This window comes from Piliocolobus tephrosceles, chromosome 2 (genome assembly GCF_002776525.5).
Source record: "Piliocolobus tephrosceles isolate RC106 chromosome 2, ASM277652v3, whole genome shotgun sequence".
Lineage (NCBI taxonomy): Eukaryota > Metazoa > Chordata > Mammalia > Primates > Cercopithecidae > Piliocolobus > Piliocolobus tephrosceles.
This window is the reverse complement of record NC_045435.1, coordinates 15142516-15159509: the sequence shown is the minus strand read 5'-3', so window position 1 is coordinate 15159509 and position 16994 is coordinate 15142516. Positions and strand designations below refer to the sequence as shown.

Below are 16994 nucleotides of genomic sequence, written 5' to 3'. Positions count from 1 at the left end.
TGCCTCAGCCTCCCAAAGTGCTGGGATTATGGGTGTGATTCACCACAGCCAGCCTACTATTTTTTAAAGAATAAATTTTATTGTGCAAATTTAAGGTATATAACATGATGCTATGGGAAACATATAGATAATAAGAAAGTTACTATAGTGAGCAAATTAACATGACTGTAATCTCACATAATTACCTTTTTTTGGCAAGAGCAACTAAAATCTAATCATCTGACATGAATCCTCCATACAGTACAATTTCGTTACTTATATTTCTCATGTTGTACATTAGATTTGTAGACTTGCTAATCCTATATACTTATATTTTCTGATCTCCACCCTTCCTGCCTCCTCCTGGTAACCACTGTTTTGTTCTCCATCTCTGTATAGTTGACCTTTTTTAAAAAACATTCTACATATAAAGGAGATCATGCAATAATTTTCTTTCTGTGTTTGGCTTATTTTGCTCAGCGTAATGTCCTTCAGGCTCACCCCTGTGGTGGCAAATAGCAAGATCTGGTTCTTTTTAAGGACTGACTAGCATTATGTTTTTTATATAGAGAGGACAGTTTCTTTATCCATTCATCCCTCCATCAACACGTAGATCATTTTCATAGCTTTGTTACTGTAAATAACGCTGCAATGAACATAAACAGGTAGATAGCTTTATGAGATAGTGATTTCATTTCCTCTGGGTATATATCCAGAAGAGGGATAGCTCAGTTGTATTGTGGCTCTATGTTTAATTTCTTTAGAAATCTCCATATTGTTTTTTATACTGACTGTATCAATCTACATTTCCAATAGTGTAAAAAAAATTCCTTTACTTCCCACCTTTACCAATGTTTGTTCAATCTTTTGACGTTTTGATAATATCCATCTTAACAGATATACGGTGGTATATCGAAGAAAGTTTCTGAAAAATATTTATTATTTATTGAAGTTTATTTTAATTGACAAATAATTGTATATATTTATAGTGTGCAGTGTGATGTTTTGATGTATTCAGTCCTAAAAAAGGGGGAAAATTCTGTCATATTTGACAGCATAGAGTGAACTTGAAGAACATTATGCTAAGTGAAATAAGCTAGGCAAAAAAGACAAATATTACATGATCTCAGTTATAGGTGAAATTACAGTGGTTTTAATTTGCATTTTCTTGATGATTAACGATGTTGATTATATTTTTATATATCTATTGGCCATTTTTATGTCTTTTTTGGAGAAATGTCTATTAAGATTTTTGCCTATTTTAAAATCAGGGTTTTTATTTCTGCTATTGAGTTATATGAGTTCATTATAAATTTTACATATGAACTGTCCTCTTGAGTAAGTCAGCAAAGAACTCAATAACCTCAGTCATCATCCTTGAAATAATTATAATTTGATTCTATCTAATGTTCCTTAAAAATATTCCCTAGACATTTATAAATTTTTTTCACCTTTGTTTCTTTTGTTGTTCCTGTATTGTATCTTCCATTGGTTCTTCTTCCCCTCCTCCTTCTCTTTTTCCTTCCAACTGTGAGTTAGAATTTTTTTGTATATTACACTTCTCTCCTTTTTTTCTGCCACTTTCTACTTCAATTACTGAATTTATATTTATTATTAATTTCCAGAATGCTTTCTTTCTTATTTCACTTCTTGTGGTCTGTTTAGTTTTCTCTTTGCCTGTCTTTCATTCCCTTCCTTAAGTTTGGACTGCAAATGCCTTAATAATCTGTATAATTTTTTACCTATAATAATTGGCTTTACAATAATTTTTTGAATTGAATTTCCTATTCTTCCTTCTCCTGTGCCTTTAAGATTTTAGAAAACTATCTTTTGTGACCCCACATTCCTTTTCTGGATGAACTGCTCTGGAATATTCTCTAAAAAGTGGTGACAACAGAGGGATACTGTGAGAGGAAAGAATAATTGCTAACAAGTTACCCTGTTTCATACCATGTCAGGTTTCCACCCCTTGCTCCTGATCTCCAATCTTTCTCATATTTTGAACTCAGTTTGGATTTTTTTTGTTTCCTCTGCATCCTGTGCCCCTATAAAAAGGGAAGAGATTAGGTATGACGCTTTATCTATGGAAGGTTCATATTTTAAAGTTATTTCTGCGAAAATTCTCCTGAAATTAAAGGCAAAAAAAATTATACAGAAGCATGAAAATCAATGGATTTTTACAAAGCATAATATTCTGTAGTTTTGTTAAACAAATCCAATATGTGGAACATATTCAAAGCGTGGCCAAGCTAGGCTGACTCAGCACTCCACATGCTAGGCCCATAGTTATTGAGCTTGTCAAGGTGAGGGTAGAGAATATAGACATCTTTCGAATACAGCTGCAAGGTGATGCTGTTTGGTTTCTGGATGCATTCCTGCAGAGCTCATGGTTGGAGTTTCTTCAAGTTCACTACAGTAACATGTCTGTACACTTGGTCGACAACTCAATTACAGGTGAAAATGGCAGAATTGCTCAAATCCCTTATTTGAAATAGAGAATTGTAGAGCTCAGTTCTGGAAATAGTAGCCAGCCTGGGAGTTATGTTTATTTTTGTTTTTGTCTGCATTAGAACATAGTCCTCTCAGGATTCCTTTTCTTCAGGGAATAAAAAAGGCACATAAGTCTACAAGATTGCTTAGCATTAAATTTGCTCACATTTCTATCTCTAACAATCATTGAAATAGGCGATGTTTTAGTTTTCGTAAAACTTCTCTTGGTGAGAGGCTCTTTTATGATCAGGAATATGTATCAATTAGTTTGCATGTTTGTGCCTGTATGATAGAGAAAAAGTTTAGAGAAGGTAGTCTTAGAGTATAAATCTGAGAGATATTCTTGTGGGTTTACATTTGTATAAAAGTGAGAGCTGAATACCTGAGCCTGACAAGGCAGAAATGTCAGGCCCTTATGTCAAGTACTCATGTCAAGCTACAAAATAAGCCTCAGATCAGAGGTTTCTTCTGAAGCCGTCTGTATAAGTGAACCAGAGAAGCTTATGTAGTTGGTTCCCAAAAGAGGATTATTCTCTTAGAATGATCAATCTCTGAATTTAGTGCACTAAGAAATAAATCTAAGAAAATCTCTAAATTGAAATCTCTTGAGTTACAGAAAAAAATTAATATAGGCCTAATGGTATTTTAGTTGTTGAGAGTTTGGCAGGCAGGGGTTGATATGGTCACAGTTTAAAACAAACAATGCTAGGTTACTCTGGACTAAAATAAAAAGAAACAATTTTATATTGCATATTCTGAGGATTAAGTGAAGTAGAAGTGGCTAGAAAATTAAATCTATACATACAACAAGAATATTGAACATATATAAATACTAAATGCATCTTCACTGATATTTAAAGCATCTATATATTATTTGTATTTTTATTGTATGGGTTCCCTGAAGGACTATATATTAGATTTCTTTTGAACTTAGAAGGTCCACCTAAATTTTTGTTTTGATGGTTTATTGAGAAAACAAAGCATTTGCCTCATTATACTCTGTACTGTGCAGAAAGTCTTACTCTGAAACATTAGCTGAGTTGAACTGGTGGAACTCTGTTGTATATCAGCTTTATTGTTATTGATTTGTAAACATTTTGCTCCCAGACACTTGACTGCAGATGGGATTCCTTAAATTAGTGGCAGGTATATTCCCTTACATGGAACTATTACAATTGGTTGATTCATTTGTCTACTGAGTAGATCATTTACCATTTTTGACTATTCAACAAAAGCTGCAATGAACTTGTTATGTGAGTCTTTATATGAGCATATGCTTTCATTTGGGATGGAATGGAGTGGAATGGCTAGATTATATGGTACATGTATATTTAACTTTTAAGGAAAGGGTCAAGTGTTTCCAAACTTCTAGAACTATTTTATACTCCCATCAGTGGTGTGTGAGACTTTCAGTTCCTCCACATCTTTGTAACACTTAGTTTGGTCAACCTTTTACATTTTAGTTATTCAAGAAGTTATTTAGTGGTATCTCTTGTGATTTTAATTTGAATTCCTCTAAAGAATAATTATATTGATATCTTTTCATGTACTTATATCCCATTCCAAATCATCTTTGGAGTACTGTTCAAATATTTAGCTCATTTTAAAAATTTGATTGCTTGCTTTCCTATTGAATTTTGATAATTTTCTCTATATATTCTTGATACAAGTATTTTATTAGATAATGCTTTGCAAATATTACTCTATTTTTATGTGTTTTTTTTCATTTTCCTAACAGTGTCTTATGAAGAGCAGAAATTTTAAATTTTGATAAAGTTACATTTATTCATTTGTTCTTTTATTGGTTGAGCTTTTGGTTTCACATCTAAAAATCGATGCTCAATCCCAAATCACAAACTTTAAAAAAAATTTTGTTGCAGAACTTATATAGTTTTAGGTTTGTCAGTACATCCATGATCTCATTATGAATTGATTTTTGTATTTGAGGTATGAATCAAATTTCTTTTTTATACATGTATCTTTTTTCCAGTTTTGTTGATGTATAATTGATAAATAAAGTTATATGTATTTAGGGTCTAGAATGTAATGTTTTGATATACGTATACATTGTGAAGTAATTACAGTAACAAAGCTCGTTAGCATATCTATCGACTCATAGTTACCATGATTTTGTGTGTGTGAGGTGAGAACACATGAGAACTACTTTCTTTCAAATTTCAACTATACAGTGCAATATATTAACCTCTTATACCCTTTGACCAACTTCTCCCATTTTCCCTTATCCCTTATCCCTTTGTATCTGTCATTCTACTCTGTTACTATGTGTTTGACCTTTTTTTTAAGTTTCACATATAAGTGAGATCATGCATATTTGCCTGTCAGAGTCTCTTTCTTATTTCACTTAATGTAATGTCTTCTGGCCTTATCCATGTTGTTGCAAATGGCAGGATTTCCTTCTTTTTTAAGGCTGAATAATATTCCATTGTTTGTACACACACACAGACATCACATTTTCTCTATACATTCATCTATTGACCGACTCAGGATAATTTTCATATCTTGGCTATTATAAATAATGCTGCAATCTCTTGGATATGCCAATTTAATTTCTTTTGATCTATACCTAGAAGTGGAATTGCTTGATCATATGGTATTTCTGTTTTTAAATTGTTTAGGAGCCTCCGTACTATTTTCTACAATGGCTGTGTTAATTTATATATACAGCAGTGGGTTCTTTTTTCTCCACATCCTTGCCAACATCTATCTTTTGACTGTTTGATAAAAGCCATTCTAACAGGTGACAGGTGGTATCTCATTGTAGTTTTTGATTTTCATTTCCCTGATGATTAGTGATGTTGAACATCTTTTCATATACCTGCTGACTATATGTATATTTTCTTTTGAGAAATGTTTATTCAGGTCCTTGACCTATTTTTCAACTGGCTTTTTTTTCTATTGAGTTGTGTAAGTTTCTTATGTATTTTGAATATTAACTGTTTATCGGATACATGGGTTGCACACATTTTCTCTTATTCTGTGGGCTACCTTTTCATTTTGTTGGTTGTTTCCTTTGCTATGCAATACATTTTTAGTTTGCTGTAGTCCTACTTATTTAGTTTTGCTTTTGTCCTCTGTGTCTTTGGCATCATATAAAAAAATCATTACTAAAACTAACGTCATGGAGAGTTTTTCTCTATGCGTTTTTCTAGGAGTTTTATGGTTTCAGGTACATTTAAGTCTTTAATCATTATGAATTGATTTTCATGTAAGGTCTAAGAGAAGGGTCCAATTTAATGATTTTTTTTTTTGGCATGTGAATATCCAGTTTTAAAAACATTATTTATTTAAGAGTCTATTATTTCCTCATATTCTTAGCACTTTTGTTGAAAATTGGTTGACCGCATACGTATGGGATTACTTCTGCGCTTTCCTATCTGTTCCATTGGCTTATGTGTCTAATTTTATGCTGGCACCATATTGTTTGGATTACTATAGATTTGTAATATAGTATGAAATCACCAAGTGTGCTTACTCCAATTACTTCTGTTCAAGATTGCTTTAGCTATTCAGGATGTTTTATATTACTATGAATTTAGCAGTTTGCTTTTTCTATTTCTGCAAGAAATACTGTTGGAATTTTGATAGGGGTTCCATTGAATTTGTAGATTTTTTGGGTAGTTTGAACATTTTAACAATATTCCTTCTTTCAATCCATGAACATGAAATATTTTTCCACTTATTTGAGTTTTCACAAATTCTTTCATCAGCTGTTTTATACTTTTCAGTGAGTAGACCTTTCATCTCCTTGGTTAATTATTTTCCTAAATATTTTGTTCTGTTTCATGCTATTGCAAATGCTGTTGCTTTTCTTGATTTCTTTTTTGGACAGTTTGTTGTTAATGTATAAAAATGCAACTGATTTTTGTATGTTCATTTTGTATACTACAACTTTACTGAATTTGCTTGTTCTAATAGTTTTTGGGGTGGTCTTTAGGGTTTTCTGTGTATGATTATGTTATCTGCAGAGACAACTTTACTTCTTCCTTTCCATTTTTTTTTCAGATGTACATCCAATTATTACAGCACCATTTGAAAATACTGATTTTTTTTTTCTCCACTGTATTGCTTATACACTTTTGTCAAAAAAATCTGCTGTTTCAATACATGTGTCTTTTTCCCAACTTTGTATTTTGTTCCACTTACCTGTTTGTCTACCTTTATGCTAATACTAGACTGCTTTGGGTATTAATGTTTTTTAATAAGATTTGACATCAGGTAATTGCTGATCTTTCAGCTTTTTTCCTTTACAAAGTCTTCTTGAATAGATATTCAAACTTTTTTGTATTCCAACACTTCACCCAGATTTTTCTTATATTAACATCTAAACATTTAACATACCAGGGTATGTTTATCAAAACAAACAAACAAAATAACAGTGGTAGAATATCCTTAACAGACTTTAATAGCATTTTACCATTTTTTTTTTCTATGAAGGGCTTTTTACTGAGCCAGGATTCAATATAGTATACCATTTTGCATTTAGTCATTACGTTTAAATTTCTCCAATCTGTGAATATTCTGTCTTTCCTTGATTTTTACTGACTTAGACACTTTTAAAGAGTACTGTTAAAATATTTTGTCAAATTTGGTCTTGTCTGGTGTTTTTCTATGAAAAGACTGGGATCATGGACTTTGGGGAAGTGTATTTTACGTTTTACATATTGTTGGATTTGACTGGCTAAAATTTGGTTTACCTTTTTAATCTATATTTATAAGAAATATTGGTGTATAATTGCTTTTTGAAAAATCAGCTGGGTACGGTGACTCATCCCTGTAATTCCAGCACTTTGGAAGGCAGAGGCGGACGGATTACCTGAGGTCAGGCATTCAAGATCAGACTGGCAAACATGGTGAAACGCTGTCTCTACTAAAAAAACAAAAAATAGCTGAGCATAGTGGCAATCTCCTGTAATCCCAGCTACTCAGGAAGCTGAGGCAGGAGAATTGCTTGAACTGGGAGGCAGAGGTTGCAGTGAGTCGAGATCGCGCTATTGCACGCCAGCCTGGGTGAAAGAGTGAGACTCTGTCTCAAAAATAAATAAATAAATAAATAAATAAATAAATAAATAAATAAATAAATAAATAAAATAAAAAATAAAAATAAAATAAAATAAAAATCTAGTAGTTTTTATTTTGGTTTTGGTATTAGAATAATGCTTGATTCATAGATTGAGTTGAAAATAAATTCTCCATTTTAATTTTCTGAAATAGTTTGTGTAGAATTGGCATTGTTTCTTTCTTAAAGACTTGGTACGATCATCAATGAAGTCATCAGACTCTGAAATTTTTTATAGGAAGCGTTTAAACTCAAATTCAACTTATTTAATAGAGATATGGGATTTTAGGTTTTCTATTTGTTCTTGAGTGAGCTTTGGAAATTTGTGTATCTCAAGAAATACCTCTCTTTCATCCGAGTTGTCTCATTTATTGGCATAATAGTCTTCATCTTTTGGGCGCTATCCTTTTTAATATCAGTAGTGTGTAGTGTCTGCAGTAACATCACCTCTCTTAATCCTGATATTTGTAATTGTGTCTTTTTTTTTCTTTTTGAGATGGAGTCTCTGTCTGTCACCCAGGCTTGAGTGCAGTGGCCTGATCTTGGCTCACTGCTTCCTCCACCTCTCGGGTTCAAGCGATTCTCGAGCCTCAAGCACCCGAGTAGCTGGGATTAATGGCGTGAGCCACTACGCCTGGCTAATTTTTTGTTTTTAGTAGAGATGGGGTTTTGCCATGTTGGCCAGACCGGTCTTGAACTCCTTATCTCAAGTGATCCTCTGGCCTGGGCCTTCCAAAATGTTGAGACTACAGGTGAAAGACACCATGCCCGGCCTTCTTTGAATTTAATCCTTTATCTGTATGGTCAAATGTTTTCAATTTTATTTATTTTCTGAAAGAACCACCTATCAATATATTTGATTATCTAGTTTCTATCTCATTGGCTTCTCTAATCTTTACTATTTTCTTTCTTCTACTGAATTTTAGTTTAATGGGATCTTCTTCCTTTTTTATTTCTTAAGGAGGAACCTAATGTCATTAATTTGAGAGCTTCCTTCATTTTTGATACTGTCATTTTTTGCTATAGATAGCTCCCCTTCCTATGTTCAGCTTTAGGAACATCTCACACATTCTCAGTACATTGTATAAAATGTATATGTAGTATAAACATGAAACATATTCACATGTATTTCTGGTATTAATATATAATTTAATGTCATTGCCAAATTTGAGAACATACTGTACATTATTTGAACTCAATTAAATTTATTGACACTTGTTGTATGGTTTATAATATTTTGGTGAATATTCCATGTCCACTTAAAAGAACAATTTGGAGTTGAATATTCTATGAATATCAGTTAGCTCAAGTTAGTTGATGGCATTTTTGAAATTTTATATACCCTTACTGATTTCCTGCTTGTTCCTATTTATTAATGAAAAAGAGTTATTGCAATTTCCAATGACAAATTTTCTATTTATTAGTAATATGCCTTGAAAAAGGAAGTAGGATGAAGCAAGGAGCATCAGTGCATTAACAGAGAAGTAAAAAATACAAAAGAATTAGATAGAGAAAACTGTGGCCTTTCCTGGATTACTAGGCATTTATCTCTTCTCTACAAAACTTTCAAGTACTCTCTTATATTTGCAATAGGATGTCTGTGCTTTTATTGAATTTTTAGAGATAATTATATATGAAGTATCCATGATTTTCATAAATGCTGTTAAATATCGGTGTTGAAGAAAATTTGTGACCCATATGTATTTACTCAGCAAGCAATGACTTCATTTCCTGAATTTTAATATGTTATTCTCTTAAGTTTTCAATATTCTAAATTAGGGTTTTAATAATATGATATGCATGTAGCGGGAGTTTAATTTCTACCTTTTCAAAGGTTATGTCTCATTTTTTATTTTTGCTTTGTTTTGTTTTCTTCTTTAGTACATTGGCCAGATTTTCCTAAACAATGTTAAATGTAGTAGTGATAGTAAATATGCTCATCTTTTATCAACTTGTGGTGGGACTAGCTCACATTTAATTACCATGTGAATAGTTTGCTTTTCTTTCATATGTTTGTTATCATTAAGTAACTAGTTTTTCTTAGGAGCTTACAGAGTTTTATGAGAAATGGAGGTTGGATTTTATCAAATGAGTGTTTAAAATATCTATTAAGATTTATTTCTGAATTATGAAAATGACAAAATATAGTGCTTCCTCATAATATAACATAATCGCTTTGTTTAAATAAGATCAACTTGGGTCACAATAGACTATTTAATTATACTGTTAAATTTAGTGTTTTATTTTATTTGGGAATTTCTGCAAAAGACTAAGTGAATTGCTGTATTCCTTTTAAATTTTGAACTATTTTTATCATATTTTAATGTCTGAATGACATATAGCAGTTTCACAGAACAAATGGAGAATTTTTCTATATTTATGGTACTCTGAAAATGTTCATATAACATTATAAATATCGATTCAAAGTTTGAAGGAACTCGATTATAAAAATAATTTGGACTATTTCAGTTAATTCTTTCATAGGGTTATTTATTTTCTCCCATATTTATAGCCTCATTGAAGTTTCTCCCATTTTTAGTTATCTGTATGTAATATTTACATGCATCTAGCAAAACACTTTCTTTGAAATGAAAGTGTCATTTTGCTAAGTCTGAAACTGGGACACTTTCAGAAATGCTATTTTTCTCTGGTTTCTGTCTCAAATAGACTCTTGTTAGTTCTATTCGTTTTGAATTTGATTATTCCTCTTTATATTATAGTAGGATTTAAACATTACATTCTTCACTACCCGCCCCCACCTCACTCTCCAACTCTCTCTCGTTAAGTTTTCATCACATCTGAGTACCATATTTTGGTTTACTCCTTAATGTTTCACCTTTCAGTGCAATTTTGTTTCGGATGTGTCTTTTAAAATTAGCATTATTATAATTTTTTGCACTTTTTATTGAAGTAAAGGAACATACAAAAATACACATACTCTAAGTGTTAAAGCTCAATTATCACTAAGTGAATTCATCCATGCAATCATTGTCCAGATCAAGAAACAGAACATTACCAGTATCCCAGAAGATCCTTCTGTGTGTTCTCTCCAACTCTCTACCTCCTCAAGTATATTATTAGCCTGACTATAAAATTAGGAAGTATTTTTTGTGTGTATGATTCTTTTTATTCAACATTTTGAGGCTGGACACCATGGCTCACACCTGTAATCCCAGCACTTTGGGAGGCCAAAGTGGGTAGATCACCTGAAGTGGCAGTTCAAGACCAGCCCGACCAACATGGTGAAATCCCATCTCTACTAAATACAAAAAAAATTAACTGGGTGTGGTGGCGCATGCTTGTAATCCTACTTGTGAGGCTGAGGCAGGAGAATTTCTTGAACCCAGGTGGGGGAGGTTGCAGTGAGCCAAGATTGCACCATTGCACTCCAGCGTGGGCAACAAGAGTGAAACTCCGTCTCAAAAAGGAAAAAAAAAAAAAAAAAAAAAAAAAAAAAAAGAAACATTTTGTAGTGGTATAGTGCTCTATATTCTGTTAATTTTCATTGTTGTTTGATATTTACTGAAGGACTATATTACAATTTATTTATATATTCTGCTATTGATTGACAGTTGATTACAGTTTGGAATGTAAACTTTTTATAATGTATATAAAAAATACTAATTTAGATCGGGCATGGTGACTCATGCCTGTAATCCCAACACTTTGGGAGGCCGAGGTGGGCAGATCATGAGGTCGGGAGATCAAGACCATCCTGGCTAACACGGTGAAACCCCGTCTCTACTAAAAATACAAAAACTTAGCCGGGCGTGGTGGTGGGTGCCTGTAGTCCCAGCTACTCGGGAGGCTGAGGCAGGAGAACGGCGAGAACCCGGGAGGCGGAGCTTGCAGTGAGACGAGATTGCGCCACTGCACTCCAGCCTGGGTGACAGAGTGAGACTCTGTCTCGAAAATAAAATAAAATAAAAAATACTAATTTAACGATACAACCCCCTTGTATCAACTTAACATTGCCAACAGCAGTGTCAGAGCATTTTATTTAATCTTTATACTCACCAATTATTGCTTTTTTTAGTTTTATGTTAGTCACATTCTGATAATGTGTAGCAATATCTCCCTGTTGTTTAAATATGCACTTTACTGATTTTTTATTTTTATTTTTTGAGACAGTGTCTAATTCTGTCACCCAAACTGGGGTGCAGTGGCATTATCATGGGGCTCACTGCAGCCTCGATTCCCTGGGCTCAGAGTAGCTGAGAGTACAGGTGTGAATTAATATGCCCAGCTAATTTTTTTTTTTTTTTTTGTAGAAACAGGATTTTGCCACATTGCCCAGGCTAGACTCCATTGATTTTAATGAAGCTGAGATTTTTTTTCATATATGTGTTAGCCATTTGGATATCCTTGTTTGTGAAGTGGTTGTTCATGTGTTTTGCCCATTATAATAGCATTGCCTTTTTTTCGTAGTAATATGCAGATTATCATGGAGATGAGTTTTTTCATATATATATGTATTGTAAATTCTTTTACGTTCTGTGATTTGCCTTTATTCTTTCCAATATGATGTCTTTTGGTTATTGGGAGTTCTTAAGTTTATCAACTCTTAATGGCTACAACTTTGCATGCTCCAAATCCATGAAGTTATTTCATTTTGCCATCTAGAAACTTGGTAGAATAGTCTGTAGTATATTGTAGTATGTGCATTTTCTCCCCTCACGCCAGGTCCAACAAGCATGAGAAACCTCAGTGTTTGTTACTCACTCAGGCATATGCAAAGCAAGGAAAATCTTTGAGTGAGCAGCAGTGGTGTCTCACCAGTAAGAGTTTGCTTTTATATGTCTCACAGGAAAGAAGGGGAAGAGAGAGAATGAGGTCATGTTGGAAAGATATACAGAAGTTACTATAATTATACAGTCTACATAAGATGTGCCTGTAATGGTGGCATTCTACAGAAAACAGTGAATTAAGATATGGAAGTGATCAAATCAAGAGGTCTTGGTGTCTAAATGGCTTGGGAGGGTGAAGTTGCCAGGGATGATTTCAAAGAATCTGAATTAAATGACTAAGTGTTTGGAACTGAGACAGAAGATATAGAAAAAGATTTCTCTGGAAAGAAAAATAACTTTATTAAATTTTTATTGCTTTGTGTTTGAATTGTCTTTGGAACTTTTAGATAAGGAAGCTTGATTATTTGGAAATACTATTTGGAACCTCAAGAGATAAGCCAGAACTAGAAACAAAAGTTAAGAAGTTAATGGTATGTAACTAATGTTGTTGGTACTTGGAAAATTTCACAAAGAATGATGTAAGGCTTGAAAAACAAGTGAATTATGATACTAATAAGATATATTTGAAAAATAAATGCAAAGAAAATGTAACTATGTGAAAAATCACCTTGACATAAAGAAAAACCTTCTAGCAATAATACAGTTGATAGCAAATTAATTGGATAAGTTGGCACATAAGAGAAATAAATTTGTCCATCAGAAATTGGGTTGGTAAGTCATGGAAACATAGAAAGAGTCATGGAACTTCTCATTCTTCAAGGGCCTCAGGCCAAGGACTTAATTGATTGATTTCAGAATCTGTTGTGATCACTTTAGTTTTAGGTTTTTGTTTTGTTTTGTTTTGTTTTGTTTTGTTTGTATCATGTACCTTGATCAAAAACCTGAAGAACAAAGCTTGGACCATGAAAAATAAAATTGTGTGGCATGACACCCTATGAATTACCTTTTAGAGGTAGCATAGGTTTCCTTTTTGAGTGATAGATACTTACATCACTTTTGGCCAGCTACAAGGTTCTGTCTTTTTAAGAAGCTTCTATATTTCATTTAAAAATCCTAAACATAACTGATGTGATTACTTAGGAATAAACTGAAAAGAGAAGAGACCTGGTAATATAACTCTTAGAATTATCTTGGGGTAAGAGCAAAAGAAAAAAATTCAGTGGAGATCTGGAAAAAAATAAGAGGATAAGGGTAGAGAATCAGAGTGTGGAGAAATAATGGATAGCAATGAAACAGGAGTTTTAAAAGGGTATAGCCAAAAGTTTCAATGCTGCAGTGGTGACAAATAAGAACTAAAAATATGCAATCAACTTTTGGAAGTAAACTAAAAGATGATAGTCATGGGTAACTGAATCTAAATTGAAAATAAACATTTGAAGCTTCCTTTTTATTTTTCTCTGAGTTTTTTTTTTTTACACGAAAAACGTATCACAGACTTTTATTTGTTTGTTTTACAAATGCAATAATTAAAAGAGCACCAGTGGTAACTACTGCATTTTATTGAGCACCTATAATATCTTGGCACTGTTAGAATATATATATATATATATATATATGTTTATTTATTCTTTAGCCCAATAAGTTAAATATCATATTTGTCTGTTTTACAGATGGTGAATTGGGGTTTTGAAAGTTTAATTCAAAAGATATGCATAGCGATACACTAAGTGGCACAATACGCGTTGTAGCTGGAATTTGACATAGCACCTGTGCGCTAGTCACTACAAGAGAGTACTTAAGAAAATTAATATTTCTATCAGGACCTCTTCTGACCTCTCCTTACTATTTTGTTAACAGGCATTACTTACTCAGGAGAAAAAAGTATAGGAAACTAAAGAAAATACTGAAGATAATCTCAAATGGTGACAATCTTTTTCAATCTCGTCTGTACTTCAATTTTGGAATAGTCTATAATATTTGAGAATTAACAGAAATATTACAAGATATAAGCTAGCAACTGTTATGTAAAAGTATCCATTTTCCATAGATTCCAGCTAAAAGACTAACAGTTACTAAAACATCCCACAAGCCAACTGCTTTTAAAAAGACCTCTACCACGACACAAGATGGTGCCATTAGCATATTATGGTCAACACTTTGTGCCATTAGACTATTTCTACCAACTGTCCTCAGCCAAATCATTAACACATCAACGTACAGGTGAAAAACTAAATCAATTCAATAACCAATCTGTAGCCAACGTGCAATCCCATAGCAATCACCTTGGAGCACTTTCACTGGGCTCCAATAGGAAGGTCTGGAGATGCTCAGTATTGCCATCTCCCAAATCTCAGAACAAAATTTCACAGAGCTTCTGTGATAGGATTCTGAATTCACCATTATCCCATGCCAAGCATCAGAACACACCTTCACTAGGCCTCCACTGGAGAAGTTCATTGTGGCCTGCTCAAAGAGCTCTGAACTCTCATTTGTTGCACTCCAAAGCTCAAACAACATCTTCATCTGACCTCAAAATGACGTCATCACGGGAGCTCAATCAAACAACCCTGAGTTCACAATTGCCCTTCTCAAAACCTCAGACAACATCTCCAAGCCTTGATGTTTGGTGGCGATCACCTTCCATGAAGTCTCATCAAAGAGTCTCAAATTCATCATTATTTCACCTCCAAAATCAAGAAATACCTTCCATAAACATCATTTCGACATCATCTTCCTTGAGACCCAAACAAAAAGCCCTTAGCTCGACATTACTTCAATCCCAACCTCGGAAAACATCCTCATTGGACTGCCTTTGGACATCTTTATTGCAGCACAATCAAAGATCTTTGAGTTCACCATCACTCAACACAAAACTTCAAACAAGTGACTTATTTTGGACATCACCTTCTTTCACACCCAATCAAATGGCTCTTACCTCTCCATTACTTGACTCTAGATTTCAGAAAATACCTATATTGAACTCTAACCCCACCGTTGCAAGCTTACCATTGTCCCATTCAAAAGCAAGGCAATCAGCATCATCATATTTTGTCCATCCATCTGAGATTTTACCATTGTTTCAGCTCAATTCTCAGTCAGTGTTTATGCTTGATTGTAACTTCCAGACTCCCAGTTCACCCGTCTGTCACTCCAAGTTTCAGAATACCACTTCACCAAATGACAAACACAGAGTCACACATCTGCCATTACCCCATCCAAAAACAAATGTCTCAGGTCAATTATTATCAAGCTCCAAACACTGCACCAGGAACACAGCTGCTTCAACATTAGGTTTCAGACTCCAGAGTAAAAGCACCTTTGAGATTTCTCCAAAGACGGAATCAAATAAAGAAATTCCATGGACTTTAAAGTATAGTCAGCCCTGCATTGTTAAAGGTGGGACCGTCCCTGATGATGTTGTAAATAAAATTGTCCATTCTATCTCGAAGACCAGAATACAGAGGGATCTCTGTAGGCAGATTTTGTTTCGAAGGATGAGGGGAAGGCCAAATCCTCATCCTGGTCCTCGCCTGTCATCAAATTATGTGGTTTGCTTAGCTTGTGCTTCCTGCATAAAATCTCCATGTAACCATTTTAGAGGAAAGAAAAATCCTCATTGTGCAACACTTTCTGTCATACCAACACCTGAGGCCAATTCTGAGGGCAAAATAGAAGTGAAATTAGTTCTTATCCTTTCTCTACCAGAGACTTTCTCATCTTGTCTCCCATTCCCTATGAAAGAAAACCAGCCTAATGAAGCCCCTGAAGACAACCTTGAAGGAGTAGAGAAGACACCACAGTTTTTCCCCACATCTGAACGGGATATCCAGGGACTTAATATGAAGCAAAAATGGTGGACAGTAGCCCCTGAAAACAAAGTTATAGGCCAACAGCCCCGGGCTATTGACTGGCTGTTTTATGTGAAAAAAAAAAATTCCCAGCCACAATCCCTGCTCCCACCGTCCTCCTCCTCCACCACCTCCTCCTCCTACTCTGTTGCCTCTGCCTCCTCTGCCTCCTCCTCTTCATCTTCTTCCTCCTCTTCCTTTTCCATCTCACCCTCTTCTCCCCCTCCTTCCAAAAAGTGTATCACCCTCACTCTCTCAAGTCGTGTATTCCCTAAGGTACGTAGTTACCATCGGTTGCCTGCAGGGGTCTCCTGGCTTGAGTTTATATATAGTAAAGATTACCAGCTGCATCCCAGAAAACCAAATCGAAGCCAGTCATCATCTCTCAAAACAAAGCCTGTGAGGAACAACAATACAGTAAAATGGAGAAAGAGAGCAAATACACTGTTCAAATTTTTCCGGACAAAATAAGAAATTGTGATTAAATTAACTTTTGGTTTGAAGGCACTGATCTCTTAGTTCTTTGAGACTAGTATTTGAGTTCCAGGGAACTATTTTCCCAAGGTCTATTTTCTAGTTAAATAATAGACTATGATCTTCTAGAAGCCCCAAACTGAATCCTATGTTTTTGACTGAATGTCTGGCTTATAGTAGCTACTTTGTAATTATTGTTGAATTTAACATAGTTGGCCATAGACCAGAAATACTTCATCTGTCTTAAATGTATCTAGCTCATTAATATTCTCTTTCCTCAGAAGCCAATCTATGCTAATCTGTTTCCCTATGTTTAATGAAAAATCAGATCATGTTCAATGGGTAAGAAAAACTATAAAGAGAAATCCTTTCAATTATGCGTTTGAAGGGAAAATTCTTCTATGTCAATATCCTGCACTTTGAAGTCCAATGATTTAT

The 16994-nt window shown here is 34.0% G+C and overlaps 1 protein-coding gene across 4 annotated transcripts in view; it reads left to right on the top strand.

The window, feature by feature from the left end:
* Positions 1–16583, top strand: part of CSNKA2IP (casein kinase 2 subunit alpha' interacting protein) — a 125258-nt gene extending 108675 nt beyond the window's left edge. For all 4 annotated transcript variants that reach the window (XM_031935025.1, XM_031935028.1, XM_031935026.1 and 1 more), the window contains one exon: positions 14092–16583. In XM_031935025.1, coding sequence (XP_031790885.1) covers positions 14361–16553 — 2193 coding nt within the window. In that variant the 5' untranslated portion in view covers positions 14092–14360 and the 3' untranslated portion in view covers positions 16554–16583. The remainder of the gene's footprint in view (positions 1–14091) is intronic.
* The last annotated feature ends 411 nt before the right edge of the window (positions 16584–16994 follow it).